Below are 15,556 nucleotides of genomic sequence, written 5' to 3'. Positions count from 1 at the left end.
TTCCGAGCGTAAAAAGCGCCGGTCAAGCGTTTTCTCAGCTCGCCCCTCGTAAATAATCGCATGAAACATTCATGCCGGGCGACCGAGGGACGAAAGCTTGCAAGTAAATTGGCGCGAAAGCTGCGTTCCTTTTGTCTCTCTTCGGTTATTCAGCGTCCGTCGCTCCGTTGCAGGACTTTATACAGCTTGGGATCTCTGGGTGTGTGTAGCCGGTATACGTGTATACAGAGGTGACGCCGTTGGCCCATTTCGTGTGCGCACGACTCGAATTCTCATTCCGCGTCAACCGTAAAGTTAAAAGAAAAACATAAACAGCTACAACATGGTCGCTCGTTCAAAATAAAGGGGAAAAGCTCGTAATGTCAAACTTTTTTTTTTTTTTTTTTTTTTCTTACCAAATCTCTCTTTTGTTCTTGTTTTTTCTTCTTCGATGGTTTATAAACCCTAAAATCACCTTGTTTGCAAACTCGTGGGAATGAGGGGGCGATCGAACGCGCGCCGTTGGAATATTTATCGCAAAGCCGAGCTTTTGAAGTGTACCTTTACGGAAAGCAGATAGAGAACTCGAGCGCGCGATGCAGAAAAGTCGACAACTAAACTTACCCTTCCGTCGAGTGCACCGGCGGCGCTTAACTTAAAGCTCAATAATGCAACGGTGTGTTTACTAAAACTACGCGGGGCCGCGTTTCGAATTTGATTTTCCACCAAGTGAGTGTGCGCGCGCGTGTGTGTGTGTGCGTATCATCGCTATGCCGTGATTCGCTGGTACGATGCACCTATTTTCCCAGGCGGATGTCAAGTCATTATTAGAGAAAAGTATTTTTCACCATATACGGTTTTAGTATCGTTAAAAATCGGCAGTAACTATATTCAACTTGTACAGTTCAAGGGTGGATGAGAACCATTTTTATTCCGAGTTGATGAAGATAATTCCTTTTCGTTTGGCATACGTATATACCGCGTATGTACACATGATCATACACCCATGAATGCATGATTCCACCACGATGTATAACATACAAGTGCGCTACTCCTCCTCCTCCTCCTCCTTACGTGGTGTAAGTACACGTACATTTGCGAGCATCGAAGGAGTTGTGTGAGGCAATCTACCACCTACCCTCTCAGCTCGAGCGCCAGACGTGCACGAGGGAGGGGGGGGGTGCTTTTAGCGTTGTTGCGATGCCTGCACGCTCCATGTCTACCCTACCCCCGGTGTATACAAGCGTACATATGTATATATGTATGTGTACGTGTAGGTGAATATCATAATAATGTGCACTTAATGCAAAGTCGATGCAAGGGGGCGAGGTGTCCCCCCCCCCATCATCTACCGTCTCTCTGTATATATGATCCGGTTTGTCGGGGACAGCTATCTATACGCGAGCGAGAGCAAATGAAGCACTATTAAATACCAACCTACCCCTATAAGTGACAAGTTTGACAACCCACGCTCTCTCTATGCGGTAGATGATGGGGATCGGGTATGAAAACGTGTGTTTACGTATACGTAATATTGCAAAATATGTAATACTTGCCAAAAAGCGTCTACGTCACGTGAGAAGGCCAACTATTTCGATGACAAATGTGCCGTTGGGCTTGTTTTGATCAATTTAAGTGTAGAAAAAAAAAAAAAAAAAAAAAAAACCGTCGTATGATCGGTATCGAAGGAAGACTTTCTCTGGTCTGAAAAAAAAAAAAAAAAAAAAAAAACAATCAAATAGATGCGAGCCGTATCGAAGCGATAAATTTCTCTCTGTCACGAAGGCAGTGAAACGGGGTTACACGCATCGCGGCTCTCTCTCTTCGAGCTTTGGCCAATTTAAAAAAATCGGCAGACGCGCCTGGGTGACAAAGCACGCCAGGGCGCTCTCTCGCTCCTTTTATTGATATTATATATGTATGCATGCAGCACACGGCAACGTACGCACACGCTCGTCGAACAACTGCGGCGCGATGAAATACGAATAAACGGTTATTGTCGCCGAGGTAGCGACATATTAGCCGCACACCCGGGCAATAATTCTCGGGCTTTTATTGGTTTTGCTCTCGGTGCTCTCGTTTCGTCCCACCCACCCGCGTGTCTCGTCCAACGGTTATATATACAAAAAAAGGGGGGGGGGGAAAAAAAAATAGAACCAAAAGGACAGGGCTGCCATAGGTTGGTACTGCCCCATCGAGAATTATTACTCGGCTCTACTGACGGAACGAGCGGTCCCCCATCCATCAAGGAGTAGACGCGCGCTCGAGTTGTAACTTTAATACGACGTCATAAATGCAAGGGAGCAGAGCGCGTGCACGGATTATTGGAGGAGGAAAGAGAGTGATCGAAGGCGCGACGTATCGACCTTCCGAGCTGACAAGCTGATTGACTGCGCGTCCCGTGCTCAGCTGATGTTATACGACCGGAGTTGGTGATTTTTCACAACGAGAACTTGGTTTTGCGTGAAAAAAAAAAAAAAAAAAAAAAAAAAAAAAAAAAAAAAAGATTTATTCAAATTGATAATTGTTAAATAGGTGCGTCATATGTGAGGTACGACTCACGGGTGAAACGAGGGGTTCACGGGCACTTTGATTGCTCGAACTTTTCGGTGTAGGAGAGTTTCTTGGAGCTTGCGGTGCTCGAACATACGTCGTTGTGATGGGCGTAGGCCAGCATCATGTCGTCCACGCAGTTGGCGAAAGCCGCTACGTCTTCGCTACACTTGAGCGTGTCGTCACTGTTATTTATCAGGCACGCGACCACCTGCACGGAATTTTTATTTATTTTTCACTTATTTTGCGTCTTTCTGGCCGCAAAGTTGTGTTTTATTGGCTTGCCGGTTCAACGTCAATTTGCGCTGTTCTGCAATTCTCTCGATACTTAAACGCGTTTGCTTAATTGAACGACGCAATTAAAGCCAAGGCGGAGCGTAGCGAAGGAGTTGGTTTAAATTGATTCTGGTTGATTCGATTTCAAGTAATTACGGCTGCTGTTCGTTACTATGCGCGACAATTGCATTTTTTCTCAAAGTTACGATCAACCGATTTTCACATAAAAAATACAATGAATGTTACTCTTTGTTTCAGCTTCGGGCAAGCGGGTGGCGTTCCGTTTTCGAGAAACTTGTTGAATTTGTAAGCGTAGCGGTCGGCCTCTTTGATCGTCAGGTCGTACAATTTCGTGTGGGCCTCGTCGATGCACTGTAGTTTTTTCGTCTCTTTTATCTCGAAATTCTTCACGCGATCCTCGCCAATTTTACCTGATCCCGTTGAAACGATCATGTAGGTACAACAACTTGGAAGTCAACTTTTGTACAATTGCAAATGAGATATATATATATATATATATATATATATATATATATTTTTTTTTTTTTTTCCAATAACCTTACCAGTTTTCATGCGCTTTTCCAAATCCTTGCCGATTTTCGTACCCCGAAGGTATTGTTCGCAATTACCGCTGTCGTCGGGCATTTTGGCTATAAACTTTTAATTTGGAATAAAGTACGAAAAATACGGAATTTTTATTGACAAAGTAAGAAAAATCGGAACTAAATAATTTGCACTAAAAACGGGAGATCCAAACAAAACGCGATCGGTTTGAGTATATACGCGCATGTATACGGTATATTTCTTTTTTTTCATCCTGCATGACCCAGATCCCAGTAGTGCTCTCCGTAATCGCCGTTTTTATTGCCCCACCTCATCTAGATGTCAGAAATAGAGAGAAAAGGTAACTTTTAACAATTAAGAATCGTTTATCAAACGTAAGAGATAGGATATATATTTACCTTTCCTTGGTAATGATTTTTCTTCAAGTCCCTTTTTTCGAAACGCTGCTCCCACTCGTTGGGATTCTCGCACACGTGGCCAAATTCAATTGTCGTGGGATCAGGTTGTTCGAAAAAAATATCTCTGAAATTTCGTTTGGATAAATATATTTGATACTATCTCGCGAGAATAATGTATTTTGGACACTCACTGGAAAAATTGGCTTCTCTGAATTATTTCCATCAGATCTTTCCTTGAAAATTCTGGAACACGGTCGCCTGCGACGATTTTCATGTCACCTCGAGTTCAATATGGTTAAAAATTATTCATTCGCGTAAACAATATAAATTATTTGTCATTTAATTTTTTTTTTTACCTCGATTATTTACATTTTCATTTTTCAATTTCATCACGGCACCAACAACAAAACAAATTAAATGCACGAAAACAAAATAAACGACAAAATACTTGTTGACCATGACACCACAGCGATACGACATGTTTCTGTGTTTGAGGAAAGTGCAAGACTAATCCAAGCGAAATGGATGAAAACGTCTAAAGCCAATATGATATAGATTTTTTTTTTCTGTCAAAGCCACGCTTCGTTGGCTATTCTTATGTGAAAGTGATGATAAAAAAAGTTCGTGACCTCCTTTCATTCCAGAGGGAATTGTGTTGAGAATTAGTGACGCGCTCATTTTTCAAGTTAAAAGTCTCTTTATTTTATGTATATATGTTTTAATTCACAACAAAAGAGATGATTCTTTACGGTAATGCCTAATTTACAAAAATTACTTTACTTACGACATATTTGATTAATCTGAGTACTTGCGGTATATTACAGAGTAAAGTAACATAAATAATGTATCACAAAGCAGCTGTTGGAACAAATACAATAATTTGAGCGTCGATAGGAAGACTAGCTAATTTAAGTGGCATACTGATTTCTAGCGCATTTGAGAATAGACTGGAAAAGTTTGACGAAGCCGGTGTCCTTTGGTTTTTCTAAGCCTCTGAGAGCTCGGTTTTTCATGACGGCAACAAACTCGCGATTACTCAGCTGTCCATCCACTGCAAAACGAAATTGTTTAAAGACATTGTTTTCAAAAGAGCTTGTACCCTTTGTTTATTTACGTACTATTCTCATCAAAGATGGTGTAAACAACTTTAATTACGTGATCCGACAAATCTACGTGGGATACAGTTTTTGCGACGTGTTTCAGCGTAGCTGTGAAAATATCGAGTTACACAGGAATAAACATTTTGTCCTTTAGTGAAATTCGAATCAAAAAGCTATTTTACCGGGATCTATTGAGGCCCCTGCAATGTGGTAAAAAGTCAACGCGGTATCGACATCGTTTATGTTGCTCAAAAAGTGAAAGAACTTCAGATAATCTTCTTTGTGTATGCCCTGGGAACTATCTTTGAACCTAAAATATTTAAGGTATTTCTTTGTAACTCAAGATTTTAACGTTCTCGAGGTATAAATTAATCTGATGACACGTACGATTTCTTGACTCTCTTAATGATACGCTCTTTCTTCTTTTCTGAAATACCAGCATAGGCCAAGAGCAATTCAGTAAATGCGACTTCTTTTATGAAACCACTTTCATTGGGTTCCTTTCGTTCGAACTGTCGACGCCACAAGAGAGATAATCATTGTCATAAACAGCAAAAGTAATGTTTTTTTTTTTATTTGTAATTGCTTACCTCGAGGCTCAGAATTTCTCGCTGCAATTCCTGCTGAAAGTCTAGAAATTTTTCAATTTTCAATTTTTGTTTCAAATCCACTCCAAAAAAATACGTCATTAGCGCCGAGTTCACACCCTGGAACATTTAATTAGGAAAACTTTGTTATTCAACTGAAAAACTTGATGGATCCAGACGATATTTGCATGCATCACCTTGAAGGTATTCCCGGTATTCGCGTGATCTCTGTGACGGTTTCCTATACTGCACTGTTGACGAATCAGATTCGAAACCTTGTTGAACTCTTCGTAATCCACATCTCCGTCGCCATTCACGTCGAACATTCGGAAGGCTATCTCGAAATGACGCCGAGATGCTAAAATAAAGTGTTGGGTAAACATTTTAAGCAGACGTGGCGGTACATTTTTTCGGAATGGTCAAGCGAAACGTACTTGACAAAACGGTGAGCAAAAATATGTAGTCGGAAAAAGTTATCAGCCCATAGCTTCCAAGTTTATAGAAGATACTGTCCTCGTTCAATGCCAACTCCAATTTCGTTTGAACGCTCTGATTGAGACACATTTTTTTTTTTTTTTTTTTTTTTGTCAATTTATTCATCACTTTTTATGCAAGCGCAAATAATTCAAAAATAACGTTTTTACCTTGGGATCGTATCGTTTATATTTATCCAATCCTAAACCTAAAACAACATTTTAGTGATAAATATTTGAACTTTGATTGTTGAACGACTATATAAGTGAAAGCACATGTATTGAAAATTAAAAATGGACAAAAGTAAGATATGAGTGTTTTTTTAATACATGCAGAGCACAGTATTTTGCATCCCAAAGCGTTAATAAATAGACTCGAAGAATAATACGCAAACAAATTGGTTAATAAACGATAGAGTATAGGCATGCACAGTCGAAATTCCGTAGTGGAAAACTGAAAAAAAATATGTATACTGAAGAACGATACATAATAAAAAAAATCAAGTTGTTTTCATAATGGGACACCTTGAAAACATATAACTATACTGAAAACAGAAATTTAATAAAAAAAAAAAATCACCACCAAAAATGACTATACAGAGTCAAGTCTCGAAAAAATTACCCTCTGGTTGCAAGACGCCGGGTGTCAGTGATCTTAAAAAATCATCTGGCGTCATCAACACCTCGTGCGAACCGTTAGGATATATCATTTCAAGCGTCGCAAAATAACGAAATACTTTGTCAGGTGTTGAAAATTGCCTTATGCGGTTCTCATATTCCACTATCTGTGTATTAACATGTGTTTATGTTATATTATTTTCATCATAGTTTGAAAAAAAAAAAAAAAAAAAAAAAAAAAAAAAAAACTCAAGCTCAAAAGCTAAACATGGTTTAGTAAGAAATTTTTATTTTTTTATCAGTCAAGTTTCACGTTTCATGTAGTAAACTCGTCAATTGAGTAAGACATGATATTTAAGCGTTAGTTGGTTATTTTACTGATGACACTAATGAAAAGCACATGATGCAAAAGCTAGTTAAATGACAAGAATATTTATGGTTACAGAAAACTATTCTGAAATTTTTTTTTTTCACTGCAGTACAAAATTGATAAACAAACAACAAATTCAAAGTGATTAATTACGATAAAAAATGTAACAATGAATTTTTTTAATAGAGTCAAATTAGTCAAGTAAACTTCTAGATAAAAAAAAGCACTCTAGCCACGCATTCATAAATTTCAGTGTAGTATTCTCTTGTTCTATTAGTTTGAAAAGAGATACAAGTTAATATTTAATTTGTAGTAGAGACACCAATAGAATTGAGTAAAAAATAGTTTCCCCAATGATCACCATTATTGTCAATAGTAGCACAATTGATCCAGATTATTTACAGAACAGTATTTGATTAGGCACAAAAATTGATAATGGTAAACAAACTTTACCATCCGGCTGTTTCATGCCTGGGGTTATAGCTCTTAAAAAATCATCAGGTGTCATGTATGTCTCTGTCATATCCTGACTAATCAGTTTTACTGTAGCGAAATAACGAAAAATTTTATCTGGAGTTGAGTATGCACGCATCCGATTTTCATACTCTATTATCTGCAAGAATGCTCCAAAATAGCTATCGTTAAGACTATTGTTGCCAACATTGCACTGAGACTTGTTGCTCAACAAATGTATTATTAATATTATTATATCAATTTCATGAATTTAAGCATGAAGAATTTTATTAAACATTTAAAAATGTTCACTATCAAAACTTTACACATTTGCATTTTACTTTTTTCTTTTTCGTCACCAAAAATAAGACATGAGACTCATTTAATAATTATACTAAGCGCAAACAATAAAATAATGTAAAGAAGTACACAACATGCACTATATAACCTTTCTGTCTCGAAATCCAACTTTATCTTTCTTGCTCTTCTTTTTTTTGTGCCCTTCTTCCTCCATCTCTTCTACACTTTTATTTTCCTCTTCATCTTTGCTTTTCTGGATTTTCGAAGCAGCTTCAATGGTCGGGAAAAAGAATCCTTTAACACTAAAATTGTTTGATACAAAAGTTAAACATTGAGTAATCTACATTTACGTTGTAGGGCAAAAAATTTTTTACTCACGTATTCCAGTTTATGGTGCATCCAACAAACATCAAAGTTATTGCTGAGGCATATAATTGAGTATATTTTTTAACAGGACCTTTTTTATGCCCAAAATCTCTGAAGCCTCTCCTCTGCTGCTGTTCATGTGGCACTTGATAAAAACAGATCTGATTGTTGTTGCTTTTAAATTGAAGGCTACCAGTGGCTGCAAGCTTAGCAGTATTGAAAATTTGCTTGTTGAACAAGATGCAAGCACACCTGCCAAGGGACATCTTGTCAATACCTGCAGTCAAATGATAATTGTTAATTATTTAGCTATCTATTCCTTTAGCACAAAAACAGATAAAAAGTACAGTATTGTAAGTAATACATATCGTCGTTTATCTAAATTAAAAATTGATGTCATAACCTTAGGCATTTTTTAATAATGAATACTTCGTTAAACTAAAGCAATGATCTAGTCATAAAAAATGTATACTCACAACTTTGTTGATTTGAAACGTTCACATGAGATAAATGTAATACCGATTTGACTACTATAACAAGCTACCCTAAATTTTTGTTTTTTTTACTTTTATTTTGTTTGACAAAAAACACGGATGACCGACTTCTGTCGTTCTGTCTGCTTCTTTGGCTCTCTGTATTTTGGTTATATATGTGTGTGTGCCATCTGGGCGTGTGTGCGTATATATATGTTCGCCAGCGCCTCGGCGAGAGAACTGCGCACATAAGCTTCCATATATTACAAAATATTGCAAAAATAAAATACTATTCTTAGAAAGTAGAAAGAGCTTCTTGATTTCTTCGCATGAAATTTAATTAATTCTACGGTAAAATTGTGTTATAGAGGTTTTTGTGCAATTGAAGTTATGAAAAAGAAATTGAAATGAAATGCAGTATTCCGAGTTTATTACAAAATATATTTGTATCGCATGTTATAAAAATAAGTATAATACATGGTTACGACAATGATGAAAGCTATCATACGATAAACTCTAATTTCCGATTTAATAATTCAGCAAACACAGTCCATGACGAAAAAATAAAAGAAAGAAAATGTAGATGTCATATCATTTATCCCAATTTTCGCCCGAGTTTACTACTTCAACTTCATTTTGATTTTGCACTGGTGTCCACAATCCACTTCTAATAAATCTTTTAGTAGCTTCCACGTTTAATCTGGGCATGATTGTGTTTCTATCGTGAATTTGCTTGGCTCTAGCCATACTCTGCTTTAAACGCTCATTCTCTGCTTTGATTTGATGATTGCTGGGATCAATACCTGAGTAATGTTGATACTTAAATTTATTCATGAATTTTCATAACTATCCTAGTGCATATTGTTATATAAAGATTTAAATACCTTCTGCTTTCAAGTACATCCAATATAAACCATTGAGACTGAATGACAAGAGATGATTGTATTTAATTTTCTGTTCATTTGTAAGTTTTTCGTACAATTCTGGATCTTCTGAAAACTTAAAAGCCTCTTCTATTGCATTGACAGCTTCATTGAATTTGGTCATACGAGAAACAATGTCTTGGTCACTTGATAATTCTTGAAAATCTAACTCCATATCTAAAACACAAATAAGTACAACAAATCAATATCAATGGTTGTTGTTACTGCACAAACGGCATTTGCAGGTTATCCCAATTCTTGAATTACTCGTTGCAATATATATTTGGAAGCGAATGAAATATGTATAAAAGTATAGTCTAGCTTGTATTTTGTTACAATAATTCAATTATCAAAATTGAAATTTTTTAAGTAAACAACTACTTATCAGTGATGTTTGTACCTTTTTCTCCAGATGAATTATTATCATTAGCCATTGGTGTCTCCCTTTAAAAAAATTATGTGCATTATTGCATTAAAATATAAAACTTAAAAAAATTGCTTAAAGTCAATACATACCGAGATAATTTATCTGCCATCGAATTAGAAAAATGTATTGCCAAACCTTCCAACCAGGCGAGCGAGGTGTGTTATTTACGTCAACAGTCCAGATATATGTATATATACAAAACCATAACCTAACAAGATAAAAAATGTATTTATGACTGATATGTGTGCTGAGTGCTCTCTGACGTTTAGATTGACACTGTAAACGATATACGATTAATTCACTGGGCGTGGGCGTTTTGTGAAGATCGGATTTTCTATGGTTGTTGGTTATTAGTGGTACATATAGTCCATACTTATATTATTATTTTTTTATTGCGACTTTGCGAGCCACGATGACAGAGCCTAAGAGAATTCTGCAGTTGACATGTACTTGACTTTTCTGTCATGATTGTTAGATAGTGTGCTTTTTGCATCCATTCAATTTATCGAAAATTGATGGCAAAGTCAGTGCCATTAACAATTAAACAAAATGAACGTCATTACCGCAATAAAATATTATATCGAGAAGATGACGGAGGAGAGTGGTCCAGGCATGAAAGTCCTTTTGATGGATAAACAAACGGTACTTGACTGATTAAACTCATTCAATGTTACTCTTGTAAATTATTATTATTTATTTCCTTAATCGGTATTATGATAATACTGTTACACACTTCAAATATATTCTAAACATTCCTCTAACGTGTACGATTATTTAACTTTACAGACCAGCATTATTAGTTTAGTCTACAGTCAATCAGAAATATTAATGAAAGAAGTGTATTTATTTGACCGAATAGATGCTGCGGTGCGCAGTGAAGGTTTAAAACACTTGAAGTGCATTGTTTTTGTCAGGCCCACTGAAGAAAATGTTCAACTTTTGTGTAACGAACTTAGATATCCAAAATACGGGGTTTACTACATCTGTAAGCATCAACTAATCTTATCTCACACTGCGATTTCTCTTGTGTAAGTACTTTCTCTTTTTTTTCAGATTTCAGTAACATTATACCAAAAACAGATATTAAATCATTAGCTGAGAATGATGAACAAGAAGTTGTTCGTGAAGTTCATGAATTCTATGCTGATTACTTGGCAATCAGTCCGCATTTATTTTCACTTGGTATTAACACATGCTCCAAGGGACTCCATTGGGAACCTGCGAGTTTACAAAGAACTGTGCAAGGAATAACAGCTGTTTTATTGTCACTGAAAAAATGCCCTCTTATTCGTTACCAAAACAATTCTGACATGAGCAAGCATTTGGCTGAAAAAATTCGTTACGTTTTGACGAAAGAATCTAACTCTTTCGAATTTAGACAAGAATCAAATCCAATTTTACTAATACTGGATAGACGAGACGACCCAGTCACTCCTCTATTGAACCAATGGACTTATCAGGCAATGGTTCATGAATTAATGACAATTAATAATAATAGAGTGGACTTATCTCAGGTCAAAGGTATATCCAAGGAGTTAAAGGAAGTTGTGCTTAGTGCACAACATGATGAATTTTATGCCAATGTAAGTGTAAGGGAAATAATGTATAATTTCATTACCTTGAGATGAATAATTGTAGGATTGACTTTGTATTCATAGAATTTGTATCTTAACTTTGGAGAAATCGGTCAAGTTATTAAAGATTTGATGGAAGAGTTCCAAAAGAAAGCCAAGAAACATCAAAAAGTAGAAAGCATTGCTGATATGAAGAACTTTGTTGAGACTTACCCTCTTTTTAAGAAAATGTCTGGCACAGTGGCAAAACATGTGACAGTTGTGGGTGAACTTTCTAATCTTGTTGGAAATCATGCTCTGTTAGAAGTGTCTGAACTAGAACAAGAACTTTGTTGTCAAAGCGAACATTCTAGCCAAGTAAATTATGTATCCTGTTCCCATAAGATCATGAGTATACATTTAAATACATGTATTTATGGCTTTTTTTCAGCTACAAAAAATTAAGAAACTTATTAATGACAGTCGAGTTCGTGACATTGATGCAACTCGTTTAGTTATGTTGTATGCTCTACATTATGCTAAGCACACTAACAATGACATTGCTGGGCTATGTTCAATGCTAAAGAAAAGAAATGTTTCCGACAAATATACAAAGGTATCAATACCTGTTTCCGTTGTACAAATAATTCAATTGAATCAAACTGCTGCGTAAAAAAAAGAATAAAAAATTTTGCTTTAATTTCAGCTTGCTCATAGTATTTTGGATTACAGTGATATCTCCACGAAACAAATAAATTTATTTGATCGTGAAGCTGTGGCAAAGATGACAAAAAAATTGTTTAAAGGGCTGAATGGCATTGACAATATTTACACTCAACATACACCCTTGCTGTCAGAAACTGTAGAAGATCTTATCAAAGGGAAATTGAACCTTCAAACTTTCCCATACCTTGGGAACACAGTATTGACTAAAAAGTAACATTTTCACTACATATAATATTCGACGCTCCAAAGTCATACAGAATTATATTAATCAAGTATTCTTACAGGCCTCAAGATATCATAGTTTTTATGATAGGTGGTGCGACTTATGAAGAAAGTCTAGCGGTTTATAATTTAAACAAACAAAATCCTGGAACTAGAATAATTTTGGGTGGCACGACTGTCCATAACTTTGAAAGCTTTTGTGAAGAAATTCAATCTGCAATGGTCGGCGTTGTATCAAGGTATAGGTCCAGAAGTGTTAGAGAACGAATTGAACGCGATCGAGATTAAATAAAAAATTATTTATTGCTTTTCGTGTATATCTTCTAAGGAAGAATTGTTTTAACACTGTGCAATCATTAAAATCATATATGTACATAAAAATTACTCTTTCAAACACAATTTAAAGCTACTATAAATGTTTAAACAAGTTACACAACATAATTTATGAACATATTTTTATTTTAAATTAAAAATATAATTTCAACATAAAACAAAAGTTGTGCTTTAAAACAAATGCGGTTAGTCGTCGTCGTCGTCGTCGTCTTCTTCTTCATCAAATCCCATTGAACCACGTGGACCGAAGTCATCCTCCACTACCTGCAACAAATAAAATTTATACAGTAACTTTAGATTAAATTACGCATTTATATTAAAATTTACTAAAAAAATTTTTCGTGTCAAGTTAGTTTAGAAAAATGATTCAAGTATTTTTTTATTAATAAGTAAGTCAAGGATTGCACACATTTATGTAGGCATTTGTATTTCATTATGGATAATCAAGAAGATTGGAAACACCAAACCTATTTAATACTTACGTTTTATAGTTCCCTTTTGAAGCCTAAGAAATTTTCTTCTTTTTATTAAAAAGATTATTACCTATAATTATAAACTACTGTTTTAAGAAATAAACTAATTCTGATTTCATTAATAATAAAGAAAGGGTCTTCTAATCGGACGATTATTTGATTATCAGAAGAATATTGCAAGTACTTTAAATCTTTTAAACCTTAGGCTTATGATTGTACTAAGCAAACCATTTTTTTAGATAATCACATTTTGTAAGTAATAATTAATTTAAAACAGTAAAATATTGTTAGTTACTTTAGATAAGACTAATCCAGCCAAATAAAAGAGAGGAAAAAATTTTACAATTAAATGAAAAAGGTGGTACCTGTACAATTCCTGTTGAAAATGCGTAACCAAGCATAGCAACCATAGCAAATATTCCAGCAAAAATCTGATTTCTTGTTTTGTTAGGAAACTCAAGATCTGTGCTCGTTTTTGCTTTTCGTTCCTCTTCTTTGATCTTTAATTTTTCATATTCTTGAAAATCATCTTCAAAGTATTTTTGTAATATTCGATTAACAAACTTTACAAGATTATTGCAGTTTTTCAAATATATTTGCAACCTGCAACTTGGTAGTGGTATTTTTAAAATGGGTGCTAAATAAGCAAACACTAGGGCATCAAACATAGAAGGAGTTGAGCCAAAAAAGTAATCTGATTCGCCAAGTCTCGTGGATAACGTAGTGATACACTTTTGAGATTTGGAATATATCTAGGAAAGAAAAAATTTTTATCGCACTTAAAAAAAAAAATACATCCAACAGTCTACTTAAGCGCAAAACACTTACAAACGTTTCAGCAACTTTATCATCTAAATTTGGATATAATGCTTCTACCATGAATTTTGCGTATTTTTCATATTTACCAGGATAATAAAAATTTAACGGAAACGGTAGTGCTTTGCAGTACCATTGTCTTATGATCTGATTTAAATTTTGTTCATCTACCCACCTACGGACAAATTTATTGTTTTACTGCTCAATTTTTTAACTGTTTATCATCCAAATAATTGTAATAATGAAAACTGTACTTAAAATACGTAAGAAGTAAATAAATAAAATAACGAAAACATGGATGTACTTACCATTCGTATTGAAGAGCTGGATATAAACATTCCTCAAGCATCGTTTGATAGGCGGCAGTTTCTGCGGTTTGCAGTTTTGTTGTGCCATTGTCTGGAGTGTACTTGTGTTGATGAAATACATCGAAAATTTTGTCTACTGTACAAAACGAACCAGCTTTACATCTAAGTACAGGCAACTGTCCGTTCGCTGATCTAAATGGATTACTTGTTTCTCTGACGATAACTGGAACATTACTAAATTTAGCGTAGGTCTGAAAGAGCCAAAAAAAATAGGCCATGAGCACTGTAAAGCTTTGTTAATGACCATTCGTAGAAAATTAATTAATTCACATAAAAATCGTAAATCAATAACAGAGCACCTAACCTAGAGATATGTAACTCACCAAAGCTTTTAAACAATTGATGTCCACGGAAGGTAGGCCCCAGTCCCCCTTCCATACATCGAGTTGGAAATTATCGCTAAATGTCATTTTCACGGTTTTTCACTCGACAGATAACCACAGAAACATAAATTTTTTATTTAAACTTCGTTGACGCGCGATCAACGCGAACATCTTTCTACACAACATATATACAGCAAAAAAAATTTAGAAACACGTGTATGAAAGCGCGTAAATTCAAACAAAACTTTTTTTTAACAACCATTTTTCAAAATTATTTTAAGTTCAAAGCTTTATTTAAACAGTATCCTACGCGTGGGTGATTCATGGCTTCAAGTTAATAGTAGCTTTTTTGTAAATCAACTATCGTTTCGTAATATTTTGCGTATATACACAATCTCCCACACGGAAAAAGAAAAATGCTGGATTTTAAAAATTTTCGCCGTTTTCGCGGGGAATTGACTCGGAGTCAATCTGTCAGTGTCAATCATAGTGTCAACTGTCAACTGTAAAATGACAGCGTTTGCTTTGTGCTACGTAAAATCATAATTGAACCTCTTCGCTGTACCTACATAATACAATTATATAATTCAAGTTATTACCTTATACAAGAAGAATTAATGACTCTCAATAGTCTCGATAGAAATATGGTCTCAATAGTCTCAATACTCTCAAAGTTCAAAGTAATTGTTTTACAGACTTACAATTTACAATGGCAGAAAGACGGTCACGATACTACTAACTCCCAGTTAATTTGAAATCATATACTTATTAAGTAGGTTGAAAAAAATTTTGAGCCAATGCTCATCACTAGCTATCGTGTTGCCGGTGTCGTGCCATGCCACAGTGAGTGCGGTGTACACATATTCCGGGTTCCGGCCACTG

General features: G+C 35.4%; 6 protein-coding genes across 9 annotated transcripts; 1 reads left to right on the top strand and 5 right to left on the bottom strand.

Moving 5' to 3' along the window:
• Positions 1–2,557: 2,557 nt before the first annotated feature.
• LOC106640332 (uncharacterized) lies at positions 2,558–3,453 on the bottom strand. Its single transcript, XM_014354332.2, has 3 exons — positions 3,372–3,453; positions 3,055–3,239; positions 2,558–2,743 (listed from the first exon to the last, which is right to left on the bottom strand). Exons 1-3 carry the CDS (start codon positions 3,451–3,453, stop codon positions 2,558–2,560), a joined length of 453 nt encoding a protein of 150 aa, XP_014209818.2.
• A 124-nt stretch (positions 3,454–3,577) lies between these two features.
• On the bottom strand, positions 3,578–4,044 carry LOC111644086 (uncharacterized). Its single transcript, XM_023392720.2, has 3 exons — positions 3,962–4,044; positions 3,771–3,894; positions 3,578–3,686 (listed from the first exon to the last, which is right to left on the bottom strand). The coding sequence occupies exons 1-3, from the start codon at positions 4,042–4,044 to the stop codon at positions 3,621–3,623; spliced, it is 273 nt and encodes a 90-aa protein (XP_023248488.2). The 3' UTR covers positions 3,578–3,620.
• A 403-nt stretch (positions 4,045–4,447) lies between these two features.
• On the bottom strand, positions 4,448–8,676 carry LOC106640391 (calcium uptake protein 1 homolog, mitochondrial). 2 transcript variants are annotated; one of them, XM_014354416.2, is made up of 12 exons: positions 8,514–8,676; positions 8,050–8,314; positions 7,820–7,973; positions 7,372–7,531; positions 6,102–6,139; positions 5,892–6,006; positions 5,655–5,815; positions 5,461–5,577; positions 5,258–5,382; positions 5,053–5,180; positions 4,889–4,978; positions 4,448–4,821 (listed from the first exon to the last, which is right to left on the bottom strand). In XM_014354416.2, exons 2-12 carry the CDS (start codon positions 8,301–8,303, stop codon positions 4,679–4,681), a joined length of 1,485 nt encoding a protein of 494 aa, XP_014209902.2. In that variant the 5' UTR covers positions 8,304–8,314; positions 8,514–8,676; the 3' UTR covers positions 4,448–4,678. The 2 variants fall into 2 exon arrangements, with proteins under 2 accessions (XP_014209902.2, XP_014209901.2); XM_014354415.2 differs by lacking the exon at positions 7,372–7,531 and adding an exon at positions 6,553–6,715.
• A 254-nt stretch (positions 8,677–8,930) lies between these two features.
• On the bottom strand, positions 8,931–10,206 carry LOC106640395 (nuclear nucleic acid-binding protein C1D). Its single transcript, XM_014354422.2, has 4 exons — positions 9,950–10,206; positions 9,834–9,877; positions 9,395–9,610; positions 8,931–9,313 (listed from the first exon to the last, which is right to left on the bottom strand). The coding sequence occupies exons 1-4, from the start codon at positions 9,967–9,969 to the stop codon at positions 9,102–9,104; spliced, it is 492 nt and encodes a 163-aa protein (XP_014209908.2). The 5' UTR covers positions 9,970–10,206; the 3' UTR covers positions 8,931–9,101.
• Vps45 (vacuolar protein sorting 45) lies at positions 10,061–12,802 on the top strand. The gene is made up of 7 exons (XM_014354421.2): positions 10,061–10,502; positions 10,647–10,845; positions 10,914–11,443; positions 11,519–11,791; positions 11,865–12,029; positions 12,120–12,349; positions 12,424–12,802. The coding sequence occupies exons 1-7, from the start codon at positions 10,410–10,412 to the stop codon at positions 12,647–12,649; spliced, it is 1,716 nt and encodes a 571-aa protein (XP_014209907.2). The 5' UTR covers positions 10,061–10,409; the 3' UTR covers positions 12,650–12,802.
• LOC106640412 (metaxin-1) lies at positions 12,802–14,844 on the bottom strand. Of its 3 annotated transcripts, XM_089590219.1 has the most exons (6): positions 14,675–14,844; positions 14,292–14,542; positions 13,996–14,158; positions 13,533–13,919; positions 13,177–13,237; positions 12,802–12,958 (listed from the first exon to the last, which is right to left on the bottom strand). In XM_089590219.1, the coding sequence occupies exons 1-6, from the start codon at positions 14,759–14,761 to the stop codon at positions 12,945–12,947; spliced, it is 963 nt and encodes a 320-aa protein (XP_089446345.1). In that variant the 5' UTR covers positions 14,762–14,844; the 3' UTR covers positions 12,802–12,944. The 3 variants fall into 3 exon arrangements, with proteins under 3 accessions (XP_089446345.1, XP_089446343.1, XP_089446348.1); XM_089590217.1 differs by lacking the exon at positions 13,177–13,237; XM_089590222.1 differs by lacking the exon at positions 13,177–13,237 and having other exon boundaries at positions 14,292–14,514.
• Between the last annotated feature and the right edge of the window lie 712 nt (positions 14,845–15,556).

This window comes from Copidosoma floridanum, unplaced genomic scaffold, assembly GCF_036245765.1.
Source record: "Copidosoma floridanum isolate Cflo_tuat_1 unplaced genomic scaffold, Cflo_Japanese_pri ptg000001l, whole genome shotgun sequence".
Taxonomy (NCBI): domain Eukaryota; kingdom Metazoa; phylum Arthropoda; class Insecta; order Hymenoptera; family Encyrtidae; genus Copidosoma; species Copidosoma floridanum.
The sequence above is the reverse complement of the archived record's forward strand: the minus strand, read 5'-3'. Positions and strand labels throughout refer to the sequence as shown.

Excerpts from the sequence above, each read along its gene's own strand:
- LOC106640395 (XM_014354422.2), bottom strand. The coding sequence starts at position 9,969 with ATGGCAGATAAATTATCTCG. Across the intron at positions 9,611-9,833 it reads TAATTCATCTGGAGAAAAAG|ATATGGAGTTAGATTTTCAA; the intron begins GTACAAACATCA and ends TTTGTGTTTTAG. Across the intron at positions 9,314-9,394 it reads GATGTACTTGAAAGCAGAAG|GTATTGATCCCAGCAATCAT; the intron begins GTATTTAAATCT and ends AACATTACTCAG.
- Vps45 (XM_014354421.2), top strand. The coding sequence starts at position 10,410 with ATGAACGTCATTACCGCAATAAAATATTATATCGAGAAGATGACGGAG. Across the intron at positions 10,846-10,913 it reads ATACGGGGTTTACTACATCT|ATTTCAGTAACATTATACCA; the intron begins GTAAGCATCAAC and ends CTTTTTTTTCAG. Across the intron at positions 12,350-12,423 it reads AACACAGTATTGACTAAAAA|GCCTCAAGATATCATAGTTT; the intron begins GTAACATTTTCA and ends GTATTCTTACAG.
- LOC106640332 (XM_014354332.2), bottom strand. The coding sequence starts at position 3,453 with ATGCCCGACGACAGCGGTAATTGCGAACAATACCTTCGGGGTACGAAA. Across the intron at positions 3,240-3,371 it reads GGAAAAGCGCATGAAAACTG|GTAAAATTGGCGAGGATCGC; the intron begins GTAAGGTTATTG and ends CAACGGGATCAG. Across the intron at positions 2,744-3,054 it reads GCCCGAAGCTGAAACAAAGA|GTGGTCGCGTGCCTGATAAA; the intron begins GTAACATTCATT and ends AATTCCGTGCAG.
- LOC106640391 (XM_014354415.2), bottom strand. The coding sequence starts at position 8,303 with ATGTCCCTTGGCAGGTGTGCTTGCATCTTGTTCAACAAGCAAATTTTC. Across the intron at positions 5,578-5,654 it reads ATACCGGGAATACCTTCAAG|GGTGTGAACTCGGCGCTAAT; the intron begins GTGATGCATGCA and ends TAAATGTTCCAG. Across the intron at positions 5,181-5,257 it reads ATTAAGAGAGTCAAGAAATC|GTTCAAAGATAGTTCCCAGG; the intron begins GTACGTGTCATC and ends TAAATATTTTAG.
- LOC106640412 (XM_089590217.1), bottom strand. The coding sequence starts at position 14,761 with ATGACATTTAGCGATAATTTCCAACTCGATGTATGGAAGGGGGACTGG. Across the intron at positions 14,159-14,291 it reads CCAGCTCTTCAATACGAATG|GTGGGTAGATGAACAAAATT; the intron begins GTAAGTACATCC and ends ATTTGTCCGTAG. Across the intron at positions 13,920-13,995 it reads ATAAAGTTGCTGAAACGTTT|ATATATTCCAAATCTCAAAA; the intron begins GTAAGTGTTTTG and ends TTTCTTTCCTAG.
- LOC111644086 (XM_023392720.2), bottom strand. The coding sequence starts at position 4,044 with ATGAAAATCGTCGCAGGCGACCGTGTTCCAGAATTTTCAAGGAAAGAT. Across the intron at positions 3,895-3,961 it reads CAGAGAAGCCAATTTTTCCA|AGATATTTTTTTCGAACAAC; the intron begins GTGAGTGTCCAA and ends ACGAAATTTCAG. Across the intron at positions 3,687-3,770 it reads AAAATCATTACCAAGGAAAG|ATGAGGTGGGGCAATAAAAA; the intron begins GTAAATATATAT and ends TCTGACATCTAG.